Source organism: Impatiens glandulifera, chromosome 4 (assembly GCF_907164915.1).
Source record: "Impatiens glandulifera chromosome 4, dImpGla2.1, whole genome shotgun sequence".
NCBI lineage: Eukaryota > Viridiplantae > Streptophyta > Magnoliopsida > Ericales > Balsaminaceae > Impatiens > Impatiens glandulifera.
This window is the reverse complement of record NC_061865.1, coordinates 47,214,941-47,239,938: the sequence shown is the minus strand read 5'-3', so window position 1 is coordinate 47,239,938 and position 24,998 is coordinate 47,214,941. Positions and strand designations below refer to the sequence as shown.

Here is a 24,998-nt window from a genome sequence, read left to right as displayed (position 1 = left end):
GTACCATAGGGTGCAGTTTAGATTTTAATGGTGATTTCGGTTATGAGGTAACCGAGGGCAAGCATAAACACATTGTGGACATAAGACAAATGAGATGCACTTGTCAACTTTGGAAAATAAAAGGCATTCCTTGTGCACATGGAGTATGTTCAATTTACCATTCAAGCGGTAACCATAAAGATTATTTATTGAATTTGTATAAACAAGAGGCCTTCATGAGGACGTATTCCTTTTCAATTCCACCGAACAACATAGAGGAATTATGGCCTAAATTTGAGAGTATGACACTTGGTTTATTACCCGATATGCAAAAGAAAAGAGGTAGGAAGAAAATGAATTAAGATAGGGTTTTGAAGAGACAAAAGCAAGTGGGAAGAGATCTCAATATGGTAAAATAGTTTATTACAATAAATATGGAATGAAAGGCCATAATAAAAGGGGTTGTACAAGAATTCCAATTGGAATTGTTACTCAACCGCCCACAGGTATTCAATCGAACATATATTGAATATTAACCTACAAACACAAATACATATATAAGACCAACATAGAAGAAAATAAAATATAGATCTTCCATTTCTTTTATTTCTTCTATTTTATTTCTTTGGACTTCATTTCTTGAATCTCTTCTTCCAATTGTTGAATTTTGACAAACTTTTCATTAAAAGAAGCAAGAAGACTATTATTCATTTTGTGTAAATCTTTAAATACCTTGAAAATTTGAAGAGAACTTCCACTTAATTAATGTTCCATAAAATTAAAGAAGCAGCAACCTCCATTAAATATTTAATGGAAAAAATGTAACAATGATTGAAATGAAGAAGGAATAACTAAAAAAAATGAAAAATTACCTTGTAATTTGGACATTCTACGAATTTTCTTCCAAGGTTTGAAGTTTCTCTCAGAGTTGTCCAAATCGGACATTGTTCTCTATAATTACAATACACACTCGACATACAACTTTAAAAGGGACCTTGGGAAGAAGACATAAAGAAGAGAGTGTATGTGAGGAAAAGGAATTTGTCGGTGCGATGTTGTATGTGAGGAAGAAGAGTCCTTCAGTTCGATGGAGATAAGGCTAACTGCTCGAATGAGATGAGTGAATTTAGGGTTTTATTTCTTTTTATAATTAATGACATTTAATGATTTTAACATTTATTAAAAAAATAGGTGGTCACGTGTAACTGTTAATTATTAAATATAAATGTCACGCAATATATTTTTTAACGGACGTCCATGTCCGTTAGAGAAAAGCCTCATTCGGTATAAAATGACTATGCGAAACCCTAATTTGTGAGGTTTTAAATAGGAGGTCCAAGTGAATGTAAGTAAAATAAAATCAGAGGAAGAAGTGATAAGAATGCATTGGAGGAAGAAGAAAATTTGAAAGTAGACCAAAGCAAATCAGACAAAATGAAGCAAATGAATGTACGGGTAAAGGTAAAATTTCTAAAATATTAAATCAATTTTTTTATCAGATTAGTGTTGGCTCTTCTAAAGAAAAACTAATCCAAGGGATTAAGGTTAATGTTTACAAACAGTCATCATTAAATACAAGAGTTCAATTACTAATAATGAAGCATGAAGCTAAACAACTAATTATGCAAAATAGGTGGACTACGTGAGCAACAGATTGGAATGTGAAAGTACAATAAATGATATTGGCTAAATTGAATAAGAAGATTAAGTAGTAGAATTTGTATGTTTTAGTTATTTATAATCTCTATTTTTGTTTTTTTCTAATTAGATACCCTAGAGTCGTTTGATTTTTTTTTAATCAAAGTTATAATTTGTCTAACTTTAATAATTAATCATTTATCTCATTTATAAATTTTGAATGAAATTGCGTTATACTATTTTCCCAAAAATAAAATAGAAAGTTCGAAATTACAATTTACACCCAATTTGTAATTCTGGCCAATTATATTTAATACAAACTAGAGAGTAAATAGTTATTTTGAAGTTGTAGGTCTATATGATATGTTTTCAATTCTATTTTTTATTTATATTTACTTTAATATTGCATATTTTATTACATAGTAACAAGTTTATATTTGAAACATCATTTTGACCAATATGATTAAACATTTTTGTTTATTTTATATAAATAAATGTTAGTTCTATGTATATTTTTATTATTGTATTTTCTTTTATTTTAATCTTATATTTTGAATAAGAAACATATAATATCTTTTTGTTTAAATTTGTATAAGTTATATAAAAGGAAAATGATAGATTATAGAAATAATCTTTATATTAGGCATATAAAATAATATCATAGATTATGGAAATAATCTTTATATTAGGAATATAAAATAATATCGTTATTATATTATTAGTTTCCTTATTAATCTTTTATAATGTATATATATTGGATATTTCTCTGATGTAAAGATCAAAGAAGATTAAACAAGATTCTCCCTATTCTTTCATGGTATCAAAGCCCTAGGTTCTCTTTTCTTTCTTTTCTAAACCCAGCTTCCGCTTCTTTTCTCTAAACCTAACTTCCGTTTCTTTTCTTTCTCTCTTCTTCATCTATGGCCGAAAACAAGGTTCATCCAGCCACCATTGTTTCCAACATTAAGGCGTGCATCCCTATCACCCTTGATTATGAAGGAAAACAATACAACAGCTGGTACACCCTTTTTCAACTTCATTGCCGTGCTAATATGGTGATCAACCATATTCAACCTCTAACAGTTAATCCTTCGGTCGCGGTTCCCGCTCCGACGGAAGCCGAAAAGGCTTTAACACAGAGACTTGATGAAATTGTTCGTCAATGGATTTACGGGACCATTTCTAATGATCTCCTAAATTCCATCATCGATCCTGATGACTCGACAGATGATGCTTGGAACAGATTGCAGCAATTTTTTCTTAACAACAAATCTGCAAGAGCTTTGCAATTTGATGCGCAATTTACAAACACCAAGCTTGCTCATTTTGATGGTGTTAAGTCTTATTGCGCTCAGCTAAAAACTCTAGCTGATAATTTGAGGAATGTTGGAGATAAAGTCTCTGACAATCGAATGACTCTACAACTTTTGAAAGGCCTCTCGTAGGAATATAAGCCCTTTCGAACGTCCGTTCGTCATCTTAACTCGTTGCCCTCTTTTGATACTCTTCGTTCAATGCTTGAATTAGAAGAACATGAGAATGCTGTTGATCTCTCTATTGAGTCTCATGTAGAGGCTCACATCACGCAATCCCATTTATCGTCCCAAAATAATGCTGATAATTCTCATTATTCTTATCGGGGTAATAATCAACGTAATGGTGGCAATGGCCGGAAAACCACCAAGGGAAAGGGAAGCTCCGGCAAGGGTAAGGGTGCCTTTGGCAATCAACAGCGTAATGGTGGTGCCTCGCAGCAGCAGCAAAACCCACAGCGTGGTCCTTCCGCCTCGCACCAGCAGAAGACCCAAGCAGGATGGATGTATCCTCCACCTTGGGCATATTGGCAGCAAGGCCCTTGGGCTCTTCCTCCCTGCCCATATCCATCACAGGCACCAAGCCCATCTCCTTGGTCCGCCACGAAGCCCAGTCAGCCTGCACATCAGACCGGTATCATCAGGCCACAACCACCTCAGGCTTACTATTCGTCAGGCCCATCGTCTCAAGGTTACATGCCAACCAATATTGATCAAGCAATGCACACAATGACATTGTCTGATCCAAACTACTATATGGATACGGGTGTTACCTCTCACATGACAAATTCTCAAGGTAATTTATCGTCATATTCTCCCTTGATCAATAGTCATAATAATTCAATTATTGTTGGTGATGGTAGCAAAATTCCAATTCATGGTTATGGTCACAAATCTCTACACCAAAACACATTTCAACTAAAAAATGTCCTTCATGTTCCAAAACTAGTCAAAAATCTCATCTCCGTCAGGAAATTCTCTATTGATAATAATGTTTCCATTCAGGGGCGGAGCCAGGATGAAAAGTTACCTGGGGCTGACTCCAACTTGCATCTCAAATTTAAATTTCTATGTTCCGTTTTTTTTTCAATAAAATTTCCACGATTATTAGAAGATGAAACTCGTCATGTCCTCTCAATGCACACGCTTGCAAAGTGAGCCACCGAGTGATTTCAATAGTTGCTGTAAACCGTAATCTGTTATTTTGTTTTTCATCTGAAGACTGTGCATTTAGTATTTTGTCAATATGACAAGGATATTCATTAGATTATCAAGATATTCAACTGCCCTATTATGTGGTGAAATATTATATCCTATATGCATAACAAAAGAGCATTTATCCTCATCATTAACTCACTTTCAATATTTGAATCCACCTATTATAAATGTAGGTTTTGGGGTTGCTTATGTTAAAACAAGAAACATGGGAAATAAAAAGCAGCATCTTTCAAAGGAGAGTATTCTAACCAAGTAAATTTATTAAACCAATGACTTTGGAAGCGTCGATTTTGATTTCCAAATTTGGTCGGCGGGTACTCATCCTTAATAGGTTGATATGACCCCATCTTGATATAAACTCGTCTAATTTCATCCCTCCATATCGGAATACGTAATGTTAGATCAAGTTTAAGAGAACTTACATCAACATCAATTCTAGGAAATTTGTTAAGTTCTTGAGTAGGGATATCAAATTTTTTATTTGAACTTATTTATTAATATTAATTTTTTATATTTTACAATTATAAAATAAAATCTAATAAGTTAAAGGTGAGGCAGGGTTTGATCACCTGACCTCATGCACACATTTCAATAACATAGCCAACTGGGCTAAGACTCACATGTGAAAGACATATATAAGAAAATTTCTTTTAGGATTTTAATTTAAGTGGGGCTGGAGCCCACCCTAACCCATGGGTGGCTCCGCCCCTGTTTCCATTGAGTTTGATCCTTTTGGGTTTACTGTGAAGGACTTGTAGACGGGGAGCAAACGAGTGCGATGTAATAATAGTGGCAATCTCTACCCTTTTCTCACAGATCGTCAAGTCTTCTCTTCTTTCACACCGTCAGTTTTTTCAGTTATTTATCCAAATATATGGCATTCCCGTCTCGGTCATCCGGGAAATGCAATTTTAAATTCATTGCGTAGTAGTAATTTCATTCAATGTCTATCTTGCATGTGCCATCCCGATACCAGATTGCAGATATTTTTACTAAAAGTCTGCCTAAGATTTTATTTGATAATTTTCAGGCCAGTCTCAGCGTTTGCAAAGCTCCCGTTTCGACTGCGGAGGTGTGATAAAATATGGAAATAATCTTTATATTAGGCATATAAAATAATATCATAAATTATGGAAATAATCTTTATATTAGGAATATAAAATAATATCGTTATTATATTATTAGTTTCCTTATTAATCTTTTATAATGTATATATATTGGATATTTCCCTGATGTAAAGATCAAAGAAGATTAAACAAGATTCTTCCTATTTTTTTAGAGAAATAATTTGGGAGAGAATGAAAGAATAATGATGTACATGTGGCAATATGTTTTTCTTAAAAAAAAAATAAAATATTTTTTATCTCTTCTTTTTAATTTTCATACCTTTTTCATTTTTTCAAGTAAGAATTAATATTAAGTCATTTTAAAAGAGACTACAAAGTGGTTGGAGTTTATACTTTACCTTCCATACCTCCTTAGTGCGCTTTTAATTGGAATTTTATATTTAATTTTAGTATTTAGTAACTAGTTTATCACATTTGATAAATAATATTGTAAATGAATACTTAGTTATTTTATATAAACAAATATTAGTTTTGTGTATATATTTTTTATTATACTACATTTTACTTTAATAATTAAAAAAAATATATTTTTGTTTAATATAAAATATATATAATTAAATATTAAATTTGATACTAGTTGAATTTTAAGTTTGATTATAAATAATACTTAATTAAATTAACCACAAAATAATTAATATTGTTATCAAAATGGTTAAATTTTTATTTAATTATAAAAAAAGTTAAATCTATTATATATATATATATATATATATATATATATATATATATATATATATATATATATATATATATATATATATATATTTCTTCATTGATTATATGAATCCTGGTCCAATCCATTAATGAAAATAGAAGTAGATGTGTAAAAGAAGCAGCATATTAAAAACTTATAATGGTTAACGAAAATAAATGTTACAAAATCTGGCATTAATATTAAATTAAATTATTATATGAGTGTAGATATATAAGAGTAACTTATGGGTATATTCAACTCTAAAGACTAAAGTTTGCCACAAATTTGAGAGTATATATATTATATATAGAGAGAGTACCATTTTAGAAATCAGAAATAGTGTAAAATTATAAATATTTAAATTAGGAGAGTATATGAGTAGCTTAATTTAAACTGTTATAAATTTGACAAAAACATGACAAATTAATTTATAATTTGAAAAGGAGTTCAAATATATATATATAATGTTATAACTAATAAACTTATAAATTTTTGTTTAATAAATTTTATGTGGTTATACACTTAATTAAGAAAAAAAACATAAGTATGGACCCAAAAAAAAAAGTTATCTTTTAATTTATTGTAAAGAATGTAAATATCTACTACCATTTAGTGAGACTGGCCTATAAATCATGTTAGAACATTAACTATAAATCTCTACAATATTAAATAAAATTATTTCATATATTATAGAGTACAGTGACAATTCAAAATTTTCAAACATGAACTTATATTAAACATAAATATTTTCTCTCTCCTAAATTATTTGCACTACTTGAAATGACAATTTCAGTGAATTTCTCACATACAAATATAAATTATACTCAATTTCAGAAGATATTATTTAACTGGATTAACAGTAGATGAAAATAATATTGTAGATGAAAATAATATTGTTTAAATATTTTATTTTTATTTTTCCTTTAATTTTGTATATTTAATAAATAAAAAATAAATAAAAATCACTAATTTAAAAGAAGAGGAAAAAGCACAGGTGAATTATTACTTTTAAAAATATTTAAATGAGAAAAAAAACATAAAAAGAGGAAAAAGAAAAAGTAACATATGCCCTGTTTTATGGCAAGAAAATTGAGAAAATAATGTCATGATGGAGAAGTAATTAAATGAAATATTGTGATGAATGGAAACTGATACAGTACATAAGAAAATAGAGAAAAAACCAAACCGGTCTCAACTGAAAAGGAAATAGATCAGATGAATCTAATGAGCCACCGCCATCGGTGCCTGAAAAGCAATGTTTCTTTGACTAGGCATTGCCAACATCGCCGTATGATCCAAAAGATCTTTCAAAGCCACAACCGATTCAAGAATTTTCTTCAGATCTTCAGCACATGAAAAACCCAATTCCCCTTTCCACCTCGCCGCATAAACATAGAACGTAACACATCCCTTTCGAAACTTAAACCTAGCCATCTCACAATTCGTTAATCCCCTTATCATCCTCTTATTAACCTCCCCAAGCGGTATTTCCGACGGAAAAATCCGATCAATCGTCGCCTTCATAGCCTCAGATTCGAACACAAATAGTACAACTTTCGATTTCTTAGTTCCCAGCCCTAGGGTGAGAGTGTGCCAAGCATGGTGTGCGAGGATCGTGAAATTTGTGGGTAAATACGCGGTTGTGGAAGGAAATGGTGGTTTTTGAGGTGCGGTCGCGCCGTCGGTTGAAGGAGGGGAAATGGAGAGGAGTGGGAGGAGTTCAAGGGGACGGGCACGGCGGATGGTGAAGGATTTGACAACTAATTGGCCGCCGAAACGGAGGCCTTTCACGTCGGAAGAGGATTTGAAGGAGAAATCGGTAACGGGTTTTGTTGAGTTTTGGTCGTTTGGATGTTGGTGTTTGGGTTTCTTGTTTTTGGTTTTGTTTTTCTCTCTCTCTTGCATGTTTTTTAGTCGGGTGGTGGTTTGATCACGGCGGCGACGGCGGTTGGTGGAGAGATGATAGACGGGGATGGGGGAAGTGATAAGAAAGAAAGAACCCAATATGAGCTTTTGAGGGATGTATGTTTCTTTATTTGGATTCTTTATGTTGATATGCTTCACGGGAGAAAGAGAGAGAGAGAAATAAAGCTTGTTTGATCTAGGAATATTTGGAAAAAAATCAAGATTACCATAATCCAAATCTTTTTTTATTATTAATTATTTTTCTTTGCATAAAATTGATTTTCTTATTTGATTATAAATCTTATATATTTGTTAATATAATTTAATAATTTGAACTATGATTTAATTTCTTATATTTGCATATTAAGTTAAATGGTTAAAAGAATTAACCTAGATTATGATTTTAAATTTAATTTTATACTAAACAAAGTAAAATTTTACTTTACAATCTTGGTAATTATAAAAATATTTTTTATATTAAATAAATTTTATGAAACACAGTAATATAATTTAGATTATAATTGAAAAAAATAAGATAAATTATTATTTAAAAATTAATGGTCAAATTGTTTTCAGTGAAACGTCGTTTTTATCGAGATGCACTCAAACTTTGAATTGTGTTGTATAGATATTTAATTATTAGAATTTTATTTATTTAATATTTTTTCATAAACAAATTAATACATATTCAATTTTGAAAAAGTATATCTCAAAAAAATAAAAAAAATATATAATTTAAGAATTTTAATATGTTCAAATTGATAAACGCCGAAAATTGTATCATTAAAAATATTTTTTAAAAATAAATATTATATTATATTCGGATAGAAACAATTCAAATTCGAACTCTAAATAAAACAAAAATAAAATTCATATTATGTTAAAAATATTGTTTTTATTAATTTTAAATTTGATTAATATAATATATACGGTAATAAAAATAAATTTTTAAATAACTAATTATTTTTACTAGTTCATTTACCATTCATCATATTATATTATTTTAAAGAAATGATAAATTAATACACTTTTAAACTTTTTATTTTTAATTTACCCTTAAATCTTATTATTCTTATAACAATTTGTTTTGTTTGTCAAATTTTTAGACGATTTTTAATATTTTTAATGAATGTTATTATATTTAAAATTACTTTAATTTTGGCTGTAAGTTGATAACATGTTTGATTAACTTAAAATTTTACAATTATTATCCAAACATCAATTAAAATTGATAAATGCATAGTTATTTTGGAAAACATATTTGATAGAAATTCAAATCATCTTTTTGTCAAAACATTATAAATTGTTTTTTAAATATAACTAAACTAATTTCAATATTACTTAATAACAATTTTCAAATAAGATCATAATTAAAAATAGAACATCACCATTTGAGTGTATGCCTTTGATTTTGTAATAATAATTTAAAATATTAAGGGGCCTAAATCAAATAAATAAAATTTGAAGAAAAGTATCAAAATTTTGGCAGTAGTCTTGGCTTTATTTTCTTTTATTTATTGTTTGTTCAATTTACAAGAAATGAAGCAGTGGGTCAGTAGTCAAAATGTTCAGTAAGTACAACTGGCATGTTTTTTGTTTGTGTATTTTGTTTGTTTACAGTGTGATTAAGGCTTAAGGCCCTGTTCGATTTGATTAATCTATTTTAATAATTTTAAAAAATTAAATATTATTTTACTTTCATTCTTATTGATTACATTATTTAATTCATAAACAAAATATAAAAATATTTTTTATTTTAAACTATTGATTATTAAAAAAGTCTTTATCTCTTTATAATTAATATCATTTATTCTTTCACTCTCTCCTATTTTTTATTCTAATAAATGTTTCCGAACAAGGCCTTAGGTAATTGAAGGACTTGTTTGTGTAAAATTTGAATATGAAAATATAGGTTTTTTTTTTTTTTTTTTTTTTGTGTAAAAATAGTTTGTTGTGTGATACAACAAGTTAGAATATTACAAATTAACTATTAAAATAGTATTTTAATAAAAAAAAAATTAAAACATAAATCAAGTACTAATTTATACCACTATCAACTAATAATTAATATACAAGACTGTTTTATATTTTGACCTTATTCTAAGTATGGCAATTTAAATAATTACATTTACTTACAGTTAAAAAAAAAGTTATTTTAGTAAATATTTTTTTTATAATATAAATTAAAAATAAATCCGTTCTTAAATATTGAACATATTTTTATATTTTTATTAATAATTTAAATAATTTGATTTACTAGAAGGTAAATTAAATATATGAAAAAATTATTTCAATAACCCACCAAGTTGGGTAATTTTGATTTTTAATTATACTCTTAATATTATTATATTTTTGATCTACTATTATATATCATAAGTTTACAGTAATAATATAATTAAAGAAAGTATAATTTTATTATTAATAAATAATATTTTGTAATTAACCGAATAAAAATATTACTATTAATAACTATCTTTTTGTTATTATATTTTAAATTAAATAATAAACAGTAGTATTTGATTTTACAATATATATCATGATAAAATATTAATCAAAATCTAAACAATAATTAAGTTTTGAGTAAGAAAGTGCAGTGATTAAGAATGTTATTAATATTTTTTATAATTATATAAATATGTAGTTTTATTATTGACTCACTTAAATAACTATACAAAATTTATATAGAATTATATTATTTAAATAACTTATTTATATACATAAATATTAATATTTATCTTTAATAAAAAAAATCTATCTCCTTTCAAAACTATCATATTTTTAAAATTTATTTAATTAGTTTTTATTAAATTACTTTATAATATATATTTATATTATAAACAAATATTTTTCACATAAAATTATTTGATTTAAAATAAATTTGTATTTCAAATATTATTTTATACAATTCTATCAATTAGTTTTAAAATAAATTAGTTGAGACATTATTTGAATCTAACTAAAAACTAAAAAATTATATATATATATATATATATATATATATATATATATATTGATAAAAAAAAATGAAGATAAATAAGTCTATATATATATATATGTTTGAAATTAAAAAAATATATATAAATGATCAATATTTTTTAAAATTATATATTTCACATATATTAATATAACATTTTTTTACACATTATTAATTTTTTTTAATTATAAATTAATAAATATATTTTTAAATTATTTAAATTATGTGTATATATTAATAATACTATATATATATATAAGTTTAAATTGTTTATTTAAGTGATAAATTAAGTAATATATAAGAAAATAGTTGAATAGTTAATTAATAAAAAAAATTAAAAACTTAACTAATAAAATGATAAAATAAATTTAAATTTAATAATTAATATATTAATTTTCTTGATTTTATTTAAACTGTGATTAGTTGTTATTTGAATAAAGAAATAAATGGTTAATCATTTATTAAAATATTTTATAATATTAAAATTTTAAATTGATTTAAATTTAAATAGTTTGTAAATATATAATTTTATATTTATAATTGAAACATAATTTTGTTTATATTAAAAATGGAAAAAATAAAATTATTTTATAAAGTGTTAAAATTTAAATGAGAAGAGAGAGGAAATTACAGGTGATTGTGTGTCAATTTTAGTAGCACATATAATACGAATACATGGATAAATTGATTTTTAGAACTCCTTTCTTTCTTTATTTATTTATTTATATATATATATATATATATATAAAAAAAAAACTAAAATTAAATAAAAAAATAATTTTGTCTTTCTTTCTTAATGTATTAACAAATAAATACAAATAGAGTCTTTATAGGTACTATATAAATATAAATAAATAATCACTATCTAACCTAATTTATAGGCCTTAAGTAAATATATAATATTTTCAATACATTGTACTGTACACTTTATCTACTCCAACTGTGCACTTTATCTAACCCAATTAATTATATGAATGTAAATAAAATTTATGTAAAAGTTATAACTACTATAAGTTTTTTCGATACATTTGAATTTAATATATACAAAATGAAATAATTACAACAAAAAAAGTTTAAAAATATCATCTAAATGAATTATTATTCATTTATCGATAAATATATATTATATGTATTAATCAATAAATAAATAATGTCGTCAAATGAATATATTTTTTTGTCTCAAAAGTATTCATTTATTGAGGTTCTAATGTAATATTAAAGGAATCAAATAAATTGATTTCTCTACATTAATTAAATCTTTGAACTTCTCAATTTATTATGTCTATGCACTTATGCATGTTTTTAATTAATAGGCAAATTTTACTTCAAATTAATATTACTTTCTATCAAAATAAATGCTCAGTCACATAGTTTATTTTTAACTCTTAAATTCTTAAAAAAAAAAAAAAAATGAACCCTCACATTCTCAGAAATGTCATAAATGGTCCTGTCAATTTTTATTTTTTTTTTTGTTAAAATTAACTGTTGTTATTTTATATACATCATCTTTAATCATTAATTTTTTTATTTACATATATAATTATTAAATTTCTCATATATAAAATATTTATAATATATATTATCTTTTATTATTAATTTAAATAATTATATAATTATTAAATCCCTTTTTATATATACATAAAATATATTATTTTTTTTATCTATATCTTTATATATAAAACAAATTTTAAAAATAATTTATATAATATATATATATATATATATATATATATTTCTTTTTTAATTATTAATTTTATATTATATATATATATAATATTTAAAATAATAATTTAAAGATTAAAAGTGAATAAGTAATTGGAAGGTCACTTAAATAACTTTTTCCCTTATTTATATATATATATATATATATATATATTTTGTATATGTATAGATAAATTAAATAATATATATAATATAAATATTATATATATATATAAATATAAAATTAATGATAAAAAATAATATATAAATATATAAGAGATTTAATATATATATATATATATATAAATATAAAATTAATGATTAAAAATAATATATATAATATTTAGGTTGGGCGGTTAAATATAACTGAAAAATTGTATAAGTACAAATAGTTGACATTTTTTTTTAAAGTTTGAGAAATATTTGTTTTAAAATCTAATTTGAGGACTAAAAATATTTAATCAAAAGAATCACCCAAATAATTTTTTTCTTATCAGTTATTACATAAAAAAAATTGGACAAAGAGTAGACCCTAAAATGTCATCGGCCCCGAATTTTTAATTTCCAGATTCCGTGTGAATCTGTTGCTGACCATAGTCAATTTTTTTATTATTAAAACTGAATTTGTTTAAAAAGTAAAATAAAAGAAAATCAAGTCAAACTCATTTTTTTCTATTCCGTTTGTAACTCAAATTTAGTTTTATGTTGTCTCAAAAATCATTTTTTTAATTTTAGTTTTGATTAATTTTATTTTAATAAAAATACCTCTAGTACATGAAAATACAGCTAAATTTTTTATTATTAAAATTGAGTTGATTTAAAAATATAATGAAACAAAAATCAAGCTCAACACGTTCTATTCCTTATTTTGTTTGTAACTCAAATTTAGTTACATGTGTGAGATGTCTCAAAAATCATTTTTAGTTTTAATCATTTTTAATTTAATAAAAATGCCCTAATATTGACACATGAGTAAGTACTTTTGTTTTCATATTTATAAAAAAACATTCATAATTTTTTGTCAGTTTTGGAATTGTTTGTTTTCATTTTAATTAAAATGCTTCTAATTTTAATTAGAGGTTTGCAATGGTTTATTTTTATAAGAAAATTCCTAATTTCAAGTAGGAGATCTTTCTTTAAATTGTTTGTCTTTGTCCTGTTACTTAATTTTATTTTTAATATAAAAAAAAGAAAAGTGGGGATATCTTGGTAATTTGGAACTACGTTGAACTTGATTTCTTCTTTTATGAGAATACGTAGGTAGTCTATCATGTGTTCAATTCTAATAAAAAAACAACGGAGTAACATGAGACAAAAAAACATTCGCGCTAGAATATGACCTCGCTCGTACGATCAATCAAGTTTGTATACATAAAACTCTAAGATGCAATCCTCCCAAAACAGACGATACATAAAACAAAAAAAAGATGGTTGTCTTCCAAATACAAATCACTACGGTCATTCGTCCGATACTCTTACTTTAAAAACAAACGATTCAAAAACACATGATAGACTACCTACGTCAAACGCTGAATCTACTTGAAATTATGGATATTTTTATCAAAACAAACGATTCAAAATCTCTAATTAAAATTAAAGGTGTTTTCATTCAAATGAAAATAAACGATCTTGAGACTACTTGAAATTATATATTTTTCATAAAAATGAAAGTGGACGATAACAAACCTCTAATTAAAATTAGAGACATTTTCATTAAAAAGAAAATGTATATTTCCAAAACCCTACGTGAAATTAAGGATGTTTTTATGGAAACAAACGATCCAAAACCTCTAATTAAAATTAGAGGTGTTTTCATCAAAATAAAAATAAACGAACTTAAAACCCTACTTGAAATTGAGGATGTTTTTATAAAAATGAAAGTGGGCCATTTCAAACCTCTAATTAAAATTAGAGGCATTTTCATTAAAATGAAAACAAATGATTTCAAACTTCTAATTAAAATTAGACACATTTTCATTAAAATGAAAATGAACGTTTCCAAAACCCTATTTGAAATTATGGAAACAAACGATTTTGAACCTCTAATTAAAATTAGAGATGTTTTCATTAAAATGAAAATAAATGATTCTTAAATCTGACTTGAAATTAGGATTTTTTATAAAAATGAATATAAACGATTGCAAACCTCTAATTAAAATTAGAGGCATTTTCATTAAAATGAAAATAAACGATTCTAAAAACCTACTTAAATTATGGATGATTTTTATAAAAATGAAAAAAAAAATGTCAAACCCTCTGTCAATATTAGGGACATTTTTATTAAAATAAAAATAATGAAAACTAAAACATAAAAAAACAATTTTCGAGACACTACACACATTTACGAACTATGTTCGGACCTGATCTCTCATTGTCATGAGAGTACGTATGCAGCCTATTACTAGGTTCAGTCCCAATAAAATTGAAATAAAAAATACAATAAAAACAAAATTTAGAAACTAAATAAAAAATTAACACACATTTACGGAACTATGTTTAGACATTAATTCTCATTTTTTGAGAATACGTAGGCAACTTGTCACGAGCTTGGTCCCAATAAACCAAAAAAAACCAATTTTGTCAACATTAAGGACATTTTTATTAAAATAAAAATGATTTTAAAACAATTAAATACATATATATATATATATATATATATATATATATATATATATATATATATATATATACCACTTCATCCTAACAAAAACTTAAGTCGAATGCATAATCATCCAAAACTTAAGTCATGCATAAAATTGTTATTGGTTCCTTTAAATAATTTTTCATATTTACAGTTGTTTTCTGTTTGATACAATTAATCGATTCAATTTCTTTATAATTAGTATTTCTATTAATTAATATTTGATGTTATATAACTTTCCTTTTAGCAGTAAAGGCTCATAACCATAATCATTTAGATGCGAAGTCAATTATCCACTTCTAAAAATGAAACACCTCAAAATACATAAATATTGCTGAAAAGAGATATATTATGTTATATATAGATGTTTATTTTTATACAATTAATAATATATACCATGTAATGTTGTAAAATATTTATTTTATTGGTATCATATTTTAGGCTTAATTTTAATACAATACATATTTATTATTTAATTATTTCATAAAAAATTATCATTTAACTAATTAATTTTTTTAAGAAAATTTATTAATTAATTCTTAGAGAGGGAAAAATTTCCCTATCATATAAACACATCATAAAATATTATTTGCTCTAAGTCGAATTTAACAACACATCATTTCAAATTAGAGTTGGTCTGAGTTTTGGGTTGCCTCAGTCTAGGTAGAAAAAATATCGATAATTTTTTATTACTCTAAGTCTAGTTTAAAAAGTTGATAAAAAAATATTTTTCGTGAGATTTGAACTCATAACTAAATAAAAATTTAAGTTTTTATCTTAAATAACTAAGTTATAATCTTTTATGTTTAAAAATACAAGACTAAATAAATATTTTACCAATTGAAATAAATAGTCTGCCTTAGTCCGATGGCTTACCTTGTTTCAAATAACTCAATATCAAACATGTTCTAAATAACAAATAAAGCACAAATTCATTTCCAATGAAAATGGAACGTTCCTTGGACTCTTAATTATCAAGAATTAAATTAGTAAATACTTTTGATTTATTTTATAATTTCAATGAAAAATCGGCATGTGATGTTTGTGTGTACGAAGGCAATTTTACTATAAATAAGGAATAACTCTCCTTATATTTAGTAAATACACAGTTACATATGATTGGGACCACTTCAAATGAACCTTATTTAGGAAACTAGCGTGTGTGTGTTTAGGTCAATCCTAGTTATAAGAGGAAATGAAATTCCCAATTCTTTAAACTAGAAAGAGTACATACATAAAATCAATGTTACCTCATCTTACACATATATACCCAATAAATAAAATACTCTAGCTTTGGTAGACACACATAAACAATTATTAAATTAGAAAACCCTTTACACAACTTAAAAAATGTAATACAATTTATATTGAATTTTGGACTATGTTGCATTGAGGTTGTTGTGTTGAAGTGTTTAGCAGGGATGATAATGTGGTGGACGTTGATTTACTTCTTCATATTCTACGTTTGAAATTGTTTTTATCGGACAATCCATGCAGGGCATCGTTTGCTAAAACAATATTCATAAATGTCGAAACGTTAAGGGTTACCTAAGTTGGTTTGCAAATAAAAATTGAAAAGTCACTTTTAAGTCTTGAACACCACATATATTTATATTAAAAACAATAAACTTTTAAATATAACTCTTTTAATCACTAAAACAAGTACGTTACTGACATTATTTTTGTTAAAAATAGCCTTTAGTGATTTTATTAGCAATATTTACAACATCCGCAACTAAATCTACAAAGAATCGTCAAACATTACAAAATATAGTCTAGTTGCAAATTTGCAATATCTATTATAATACTTGTTTGAACAATATTTGAACTAAACCTAAATGTGATGCAAACAATATATTTTCTCTAAAAAATAACCATGGTTAATATGAATATGTAATAGTTTTGTAATATTTTTTATTAATAATGTCGTTATTTTGCAATTAAAATTACAATACGATAAATCTATTAAATAATAAAAATATATTCAACATAAACAATTAGTTAATTTTATTATAAAATTCTTGTTTGGTATGAATTAAAATAGCTTTATTGATTTACATTATTATAAAAGTAAAGTTATATATTATGAAAATAGAAGTTGAATAAAATATATTATGATTTTATTTAACATTTTAAGTATACTTTGCAATCCAGCTAAAAATCCAATGAATTCTTTAATTAAAAAGATAAATAAACAAGCAAATATAGAATTTATTAATTTTATAACTAGGGTGTTTAGTTAAACTTGTGTGCACCTAGATTAATCTCTAAAAACAAAATATAGCACAAATACCCGCAGTCTTCAAATAAGAATATCAGACTTTCAGCTGGTTGTGCTTAATTTATTTGATAATATCCAATAATACTTCAAATATAGCACAAATGAAGAGAAATTAATATAAATTAAGAATTTTGACATACATGCAATAAAAGATTGTCAAGGAGATCAAGTGGGGAGCCCTACCGAACCTTGGCTAGATCCAATTAAAATAGTTAATTAGTTATCTAATTATTTTATTCTATGTTTTTCTAATATTTTATACTTTTTTCAATCTCAATAAATGATGATTTAACCATCCTAAATATAGCAAATACACAATTACATAGGATTGGGACCACTCCAAATGAACCTTAATTTGGAAATTAGCGTGTTTTTTCGGTCAACCCATTTTCGAGGAGATGGAAAAAGAGACCCCAATTCAATGAGAGTATTAAGACTGAGTTCATATAAAGGAGTGTTACTACTTGCCCTTTACCAGATATTATGGGCTGGATTTACAAATTGCCTTGCATATCCTCACTTCAAAGAGCCAAATTGCAAAACGGTAAATCGCGGCGGTAAAAATAGATCGGGTACCTGACAAATCGGGGATGATTGTAGAAATAGAAACATTCGTTGGTGTCGGAGTCGAGTAGTAAATTAAAATTGAGTTCGAAAACGTGTACTTCACGTTGACATTCCTAAAATAATGGGTTTTTAAGTTATGGGTATCATAAATAAAAATAATCATAAATACAAAATTAGTTATTATTTTTTATTTAAATATATATATTTTAGGTTATACTAATAATTATAATAATTTTATATTATGATTAATAAAAAAAATTTAATATAATTGGTTAGAGATGTGATATTTTTGTTTGATCCAAACCTTAATATCACACATTTTGTTTGTGCATGTTGGAGGGGTAAGCGACCCTAGGCAGTCCAGATGACCTCATGACCACATTACCGACCACGCATTGCATTGAATTAACGGTTTAGAAAGAATTGACATGTTACTAGACGACGTCACACAATTTAAATAAATGACCAATAATAGAATAAGTAGAATAACTCGTGAAATTAGATAGTTATAAGTTGAAATTGATTCGTAGCAATTCTAAACAATTTATTTGATTGAACAATAATATGTTATCCTCTTAAACGTCATGAATACTTCATAGAAAGATCTTGCTAGATTAATTTAGCCATTGGGATATTTGCTTCTGCAATTTAAGCACACTTTTCATGCTGCAAAAACAATACTTGTGCACATTACTTGAATTAAAGTTTGATAGATGTTAATATATATATGATCTTGTTATTAAACTATAATTTGATAATTAAACAATTTAGAAGGAATGGGTTAGAGTTCGCTAAATTGAGAATTGTTGGGCAAATGAAAGATGCAAGAAGGAAAAAAAAACTCATTTTCACTCCAAATAGTCACTAAATCTGCGTCCAACCGATAAACGATTTGTCATAAACATTTGCGACGGTATTTCCATGTTAGACATAAGTGTTTAAGCACATATCTCGAATTAACTGATTTCGTTTTTTTGGTATATTAGAGTTATTTGACTTATGCTTAGTTGAACATTAGTTTACTTAAAAACAAGTCAAACAATCAAGAGTTAAAACTCATCACTTCTTATTATTTGTGTAAGATTTAAAATTTTTTAACAAAAGAAAGGGGTTATTTTTAGTCATGGGTGCATTTTTCTTCTTCTTCAATTTATATAATTTAATTAATTATATGCAATCTAATTACATAATCATTATTACAGTATTACTATTACGAAATATCATGGTACATATGATGATGGGATTAGGTGAGAAGATAGTTAACAACAGAAATATCAATAGATAGTTGATATCATACCAAAAATAAACTAAATATTAATAAAATAATGTCGCTATTTCTCAGTTCCTTTCACTAAAAATAATATGCGACGGTATTTGGATTCGTCACTACTGCATCCGTCGCCACTTCCTACCGAATCGATAAATTAATTTATAATAATACATTTATCTTTTACCAATAGCGACGAGTAAACAGTCATTGCTATTTTCCTTTGCAAATGAACTTCATTCTTTTTTTATTTTTAAAATTGACGTCATAAATAATACAAATTATTAAATGATTCGTTTAACCACGATTACAAAACATTATGATAGTAATGAAAAAAACTTATATTAAGATCAACAAAAAGGAACATATGAAAACAATTACCCACATTACGATCCTTCAACAAAATAGACTTATAGTGATGGTAAATATTAAAAGTTATGCGATTTCTCTTCAACCCCGACTATCAATCATGCAAAAAATGGCAGAGATAATAGCCCAATTCTTTAAATGTGCCATCTTTGCTACCCCAATCTAACATTGGAGTAGGGTTGTAAATGAATCAAATTCTTTTGATTCGATTCGGTATTCGTATTCGAATTTTGATATTCGTATTCGTAATTTTGTGATTCGAATTCGAATAAAAATATTCGATTCGATTCGACTAATAAACAAATACGAATACAAAATCAAGATATTCGATTCGGTATTCGCTAATATTCGATTATATATATATACTGTGTTATTAATTTTAATTTTATAAATATTATTTATTCTAAAACCCTAGTACATATATACATTTCTTCGGTTGAAAACTTGAAACCCACATTAAAAAAATCAAATCGAATACTCGAATCGAATCGAATAATACGAATATCAATTTCAAATCGAATACGAATCACATTAATTATTCGAAAAAATTTCGAATACGAATACGAATATTCGAATAGTTTCACGAATATGAATCGAATACAGTAATATTCGCTTCGATTCGATTCGTTTACAACCCTACATTGGAGTATATCTCATACACTTTTCGCCCATAAGAACCCTCGTGAATAGGCGAAAAATGAAATCTTGGTCGACACTATAGAATCCCACAACTTCATCCAATTGAACTCTGTTGGCACCACCTTGTCAAACAAAAAATAGCAATGACCAACATGAAAAGAATCCAAGTCCCTCCATCTCAAGAAGTCGTGGGCAGATAAACAATTAAGAAAGCATACCGCAACATAAAGCCTTCTCCTATATTTAATGCAATTGTCAAAATGAGTCCAACATACTCTTAATTGTAGCATCCTTACATATAGCGACGGAGGCTAGAGCAGGAAACTCGATAGTCAAGCTTTTCATCCACACTAAAAGTTATCCCAGAAACTAACGGGTTCGCTATCGCCCACCATGAAATGAGAATGAGCCCGAATGTCTTTCAAAAAATTAAGATATCACTCCCAAATACTGCTCTCAATGGATGATTGGATTTTTTTGGTGAATCAACCAAACCAATGTGTACTTAAATCTGATTATAATTGTGGTCCAAATACTATTTTTCTTAGAGGACAACAAACAAGATCCATAATACTCAAACGTTTCTCTATCTTAATAGTGACACATTTCAGAATTATGAATAAGAACATTAAATATATATACATAGACTATCTATTATTAAAAACAAAGTGACCTCCCTTATAAATAATATTGTTTTTCCTAAAGGACAAAACCTTTTTCATTTATCATTTTGGCTTAGCTTCTTTTATACTAGTGTATATTATAAATGGTTGAAATGAATGATACACACACTCCAAAAAGCAAATCCTAATTAATTAAAATTGAGATCTTGAGGATAATTTGTTGTGACAACCACTCTAGGAATATTAAATCCTAGTTACTATTCTAAACAAATTAAATGAGAAAATGACTTTCTCTTTCCTCTTAATTTTGCTCAGACACAAATTATAAACAAAATAAAGTCCAAGGAGTAAACACTACAAAAGCGAAAGTTACTTTCTTTTTTCTCCTGTTGTGAGATTCATAATTGAAGCTTCATCAATGGAGTGCCCAGAGAGAAAGATGGGCTGTCCTAAACTTGACAACCCTATAATTCATATGAAAGAAGCTTGTCAATAAAGTTGTTTCCTTCCAAAGGCAAATGTGTGCTGTTCCTTTCTATCACCATTGGGTCTTGTTTGGAAACAAATTAAGACCTGTTTGTTTTGAATTATTTACATTTAAGTTCTATTATTAAAACATTTTCAACATCCCATTTAATCATATTATTAATTTAAAATTTTACTAAACTTTTTTTTATTTTGATATAAAATTTAAACTGGGTCTTTTAATTTTAAGTATATTAATTTCAATAGGTATAAACCCCTAAAATAATTTTATATCTTTAATGTCATTCAAACAACCCTAATTAATTTACTTTTTAATCATTCAAACCAAACAAGATTGTTTCTAAATAATTTCAAATAACACATGAGAAATATCCTTAAATGTTTTATACTCTTATATTTTTAAGAGCTTGTTTGATTTGTAGTTATTTACAAATAATTATTCTTTTCAAACACTCTTTGATTCTTAGAAAAAAATAAAAAATTAAAAGAAAATAGAAAAAGAAGATGATCATAATTAGCTGGGCCAGCAATAAAGAAAACCTGAGGGAATGAAAAGGAAAACAACTCATAGGTCTAACTTTTCTTATTTAATTTCATTAATATTTCCTTCTGATCCTGATATTTGCAGCATGGGACCCACCACTCTGGTTTTGATGTATTCTTCCTATCTGATGTTTCATGATTTTGGTCATCTCTCTGTATAGAAATCTATCCTATTGGATTTGGGACCAAGCAAAGATATTTCTTTGAATGGTTACAAATATTGGAAATTGGAATTGCTTATTTCATTACAGAAAATAATGTCATTATTATTTCATTTTTTTAAAGTGAAATATTATATTAATAAACATTTCTTCAAACAAAATGATGAAATATAGGAAATAAAATATTACCATCAGCTAAATTACAAGAAACTATTCAGCTAATTAATTGTATCCCTAAAATTGAGAAGCAAAAGATTGATAGTTAATTACATTTTTTTAAATTTAGGTGACATAAATGTGTCATTACATGAGCCTGAATCCGAGACTCCGTGACATAAATGTGTCATTACATAACTCCGTGACATAAATGAAACTTTAATATTTGAGAATCAATCACATGTCATTTTAAATAGATGCTTTTAGTTGTAATTTAATATATTGTTCTTTTCTAATTTTATATTGTAATATTTACTTTTTTATTGTATACTAATTTACATTTTTTATTATTATTATTTGAATCTTTATATAAATTGAGTGGTATCATAGCTTTGTGTTATAATAAGTCCTAAAAGATTTTTTTTAAAGTTGAAGGGGTATTAGATAAGGAGTTCCAGTCGAGCTAATAAATGAGTCGAGGCGAGCTTGAGCTCGGCTTGGCTCATTTGCGAGCCCTACTATATACTCAAAAGACTTTTGTTGAAACACTACTCAATAATCCATGACCATGACATTCTTTCTGAGATTGATGGTCTACTCAAAATATATTAAAGGAGTAATAAGTTTCGAAATGACAAGAAAATAAGACTTAGTGTTGGATGTGATATTTTAGTCTAGTGGGAGCTGACAATTAATAATCATACTCAAATAACTAGTCGAGTATAAGTTGTGATGAGATAAATATTCACAGATAAATAGTAGCACACATGTTTGATACTTCGTCAAAGTTAATACTAATTAACTTTCTAGAGCATTTTGTTAGAATAATTCTCGTGACTAAATTATAATCAGTTAAAAACTCTAAGGACATAATGAGTCACACGTAATAGCAGAACCGAGTTGAAATGTAAAATGATAATTAATCTTGAATTTTTTAATGGATGTCATAAGTATTATGAAATATTTATAAGTTAAATATTATAAATAAAATGAGAATTAGTTCTAATGGTTAGAAATGATAGTTAATGCAAAAGAAGTTACATGTATATAATTTTATTTAATTGAACTTATTAAATAAAATATAATCAAATTTATTTAGAATTGCATTGATGAGCATTAATAGTTGATTGGAAGTTTTCAGCATTAATGGTTGATTGAAAGTTTTCTTAGATGAATAGATATATAAATAGTGTCTAGGAATTATTCAAACAAATTTCATATCTCACCATTTTTCTTTATAAAACTTAAGAATCGGAATCGGCCTGAGAAGATCAAGTAAAAAGGGCTTTAATCTAGGGAAGAGGAGGATAAGAATGTCCCATTTTGAAAATATTTCTTTGTGTCTATTAATTGAGAAAATTTGATTATATATGAAATCTAATTGGTTGGAATTTTTGCTAATTTTCCTGATCTTCTAACAAAGTTTTAATATCGTCAAAAATGGGAAATTATTGAGTCAATTAAAATGAACTTAGGAAATAAGTTTATTTAATCAACATTGTTCTATTATGAATTGACATTATTTTGATGATGTGAGGATTAATTAAATTAAAACTTAGTTAAGCACAAATAAAGCTGAAGAGCTTAACTTTATGTTGTAAACGAATAATACTAAACTATGAAATTGTCTTTGTGCAGGTACATCTCAAGGAAACGTAAGTAGACGTTTTGGTCGGTAGACAACGTCTAACCTCTTCGGACGTGGTCTGAAGCAGACGCTATTAGAACTATTGCTACTTTAGACGAAGTTTGGAGTACACGAGTAGACGCCATCTAACTCCTTTAGATGTAGTCTAAATGAGAGCGCAGTTAGACACAGTCTAACTCATTTAGACTACAATTAGACGCGGTCTAACTTCTTTAAACGTGCTCTAAATGAGAGCGCAGTTAGACGCGGTCTAACTCCTTTAGACGTGGTCTAAAAGGAAGCGCAGTTAGACGCAGTCTAACACCTTTAGACGTGGTCTAAAGGAAAGTGCAGTTAGACACGGTCTAACTCCTTTAGACGTGGTCTAAAGGGAAGCACAGTTAGACGCGGTCTAACTCCTTTAAACGTGGTCTAAAAGTAAGCGCAGTTAGACATGGTCTAATTCCTTTAGATGTGGTCTAAAGGGAAGCGCAGTTATACACGGTCTAATTCCTTTAGACGTGGTATAAAGGGAAGTGTAGGTAAACGCGGTTTAACTCCTTTAGACGTGGTCTAAAGGGAAGCGTAGGTAGACGCGGTCTAACTCCTTTAGACATGGTCTAAAGAGAAGCGCAGGTAGACGCGGTCTAACTCCTTTAGACGTGGTCTAAAGAGAAGCGCATGTAGACGTGGTTTAACGGGAAGCGTAGTTAGACGCGGTCTAACTCCTTTAGACGTGGTCTAAAAGAAAGCATAGTTAGAGGTGGTCTAACTCTTTTAGACATGGTCTAAAGAGAAGCGCAGTTAGACGTGGTCTAAAGGGAAGCATAGTTAGACGCGGTCTAAAGGGAAGCGCAGTTAGACACGGTCTAACTCCTTTAGACGTGGTCTAAAGGGAAGCGCAGTTAGACGTGGTCTAACTCCCTTAGACGTCCGAAGGAGCATCTAACTACGTAATCACTCAACCCATCTATAGTTACCATTTTCAACAGTCTGACAACTCAGCTCCAACAACGAATGAAAAACTACCACGTACTCCAATGTTTAAATTGCCCATGATACAATACAATAGAATATCAGAGGATATTC

General features: G+C 26.8%; 2 protein-coding genes across 2 annotated transcripts; one reads left to right on the top strand and one right to left on the bottom strand.

Moving 5' to 3' along the window:
* Positions 1–2,537: 2,537 nt before the first annotated feature.
* On the top strand, positions 2,538–3,062 carry LOC124935251. The gene has a single exon (XM_047475696.1). The coding sequence runs from the start codon at positions 2,538–2,540 to the stop codon at positions 3,060–3,062; it is 525 nt and encodes a 174-aa protein (XP_047331652.1).
* A 4,002-nt stretch (positions 3,063–7,064) lies between these two features.
* Positions 7,065–8,034, bottom strand: LOC124936302. The gene has a single exon (XM_047476792.1). It carries the CDS (start codon positions 7,872–7,874, stop codon positions 7,191–7,193), a length of 684 nt encoding a protein of 227 aa, XP_047332748.1. The 5' UTR covers positions 7,875–8,034; the 3' UTR covers positions 7,065–7,190.
* Positions 8,035–24,998: the final 16,964 nt, after the last annotated feature.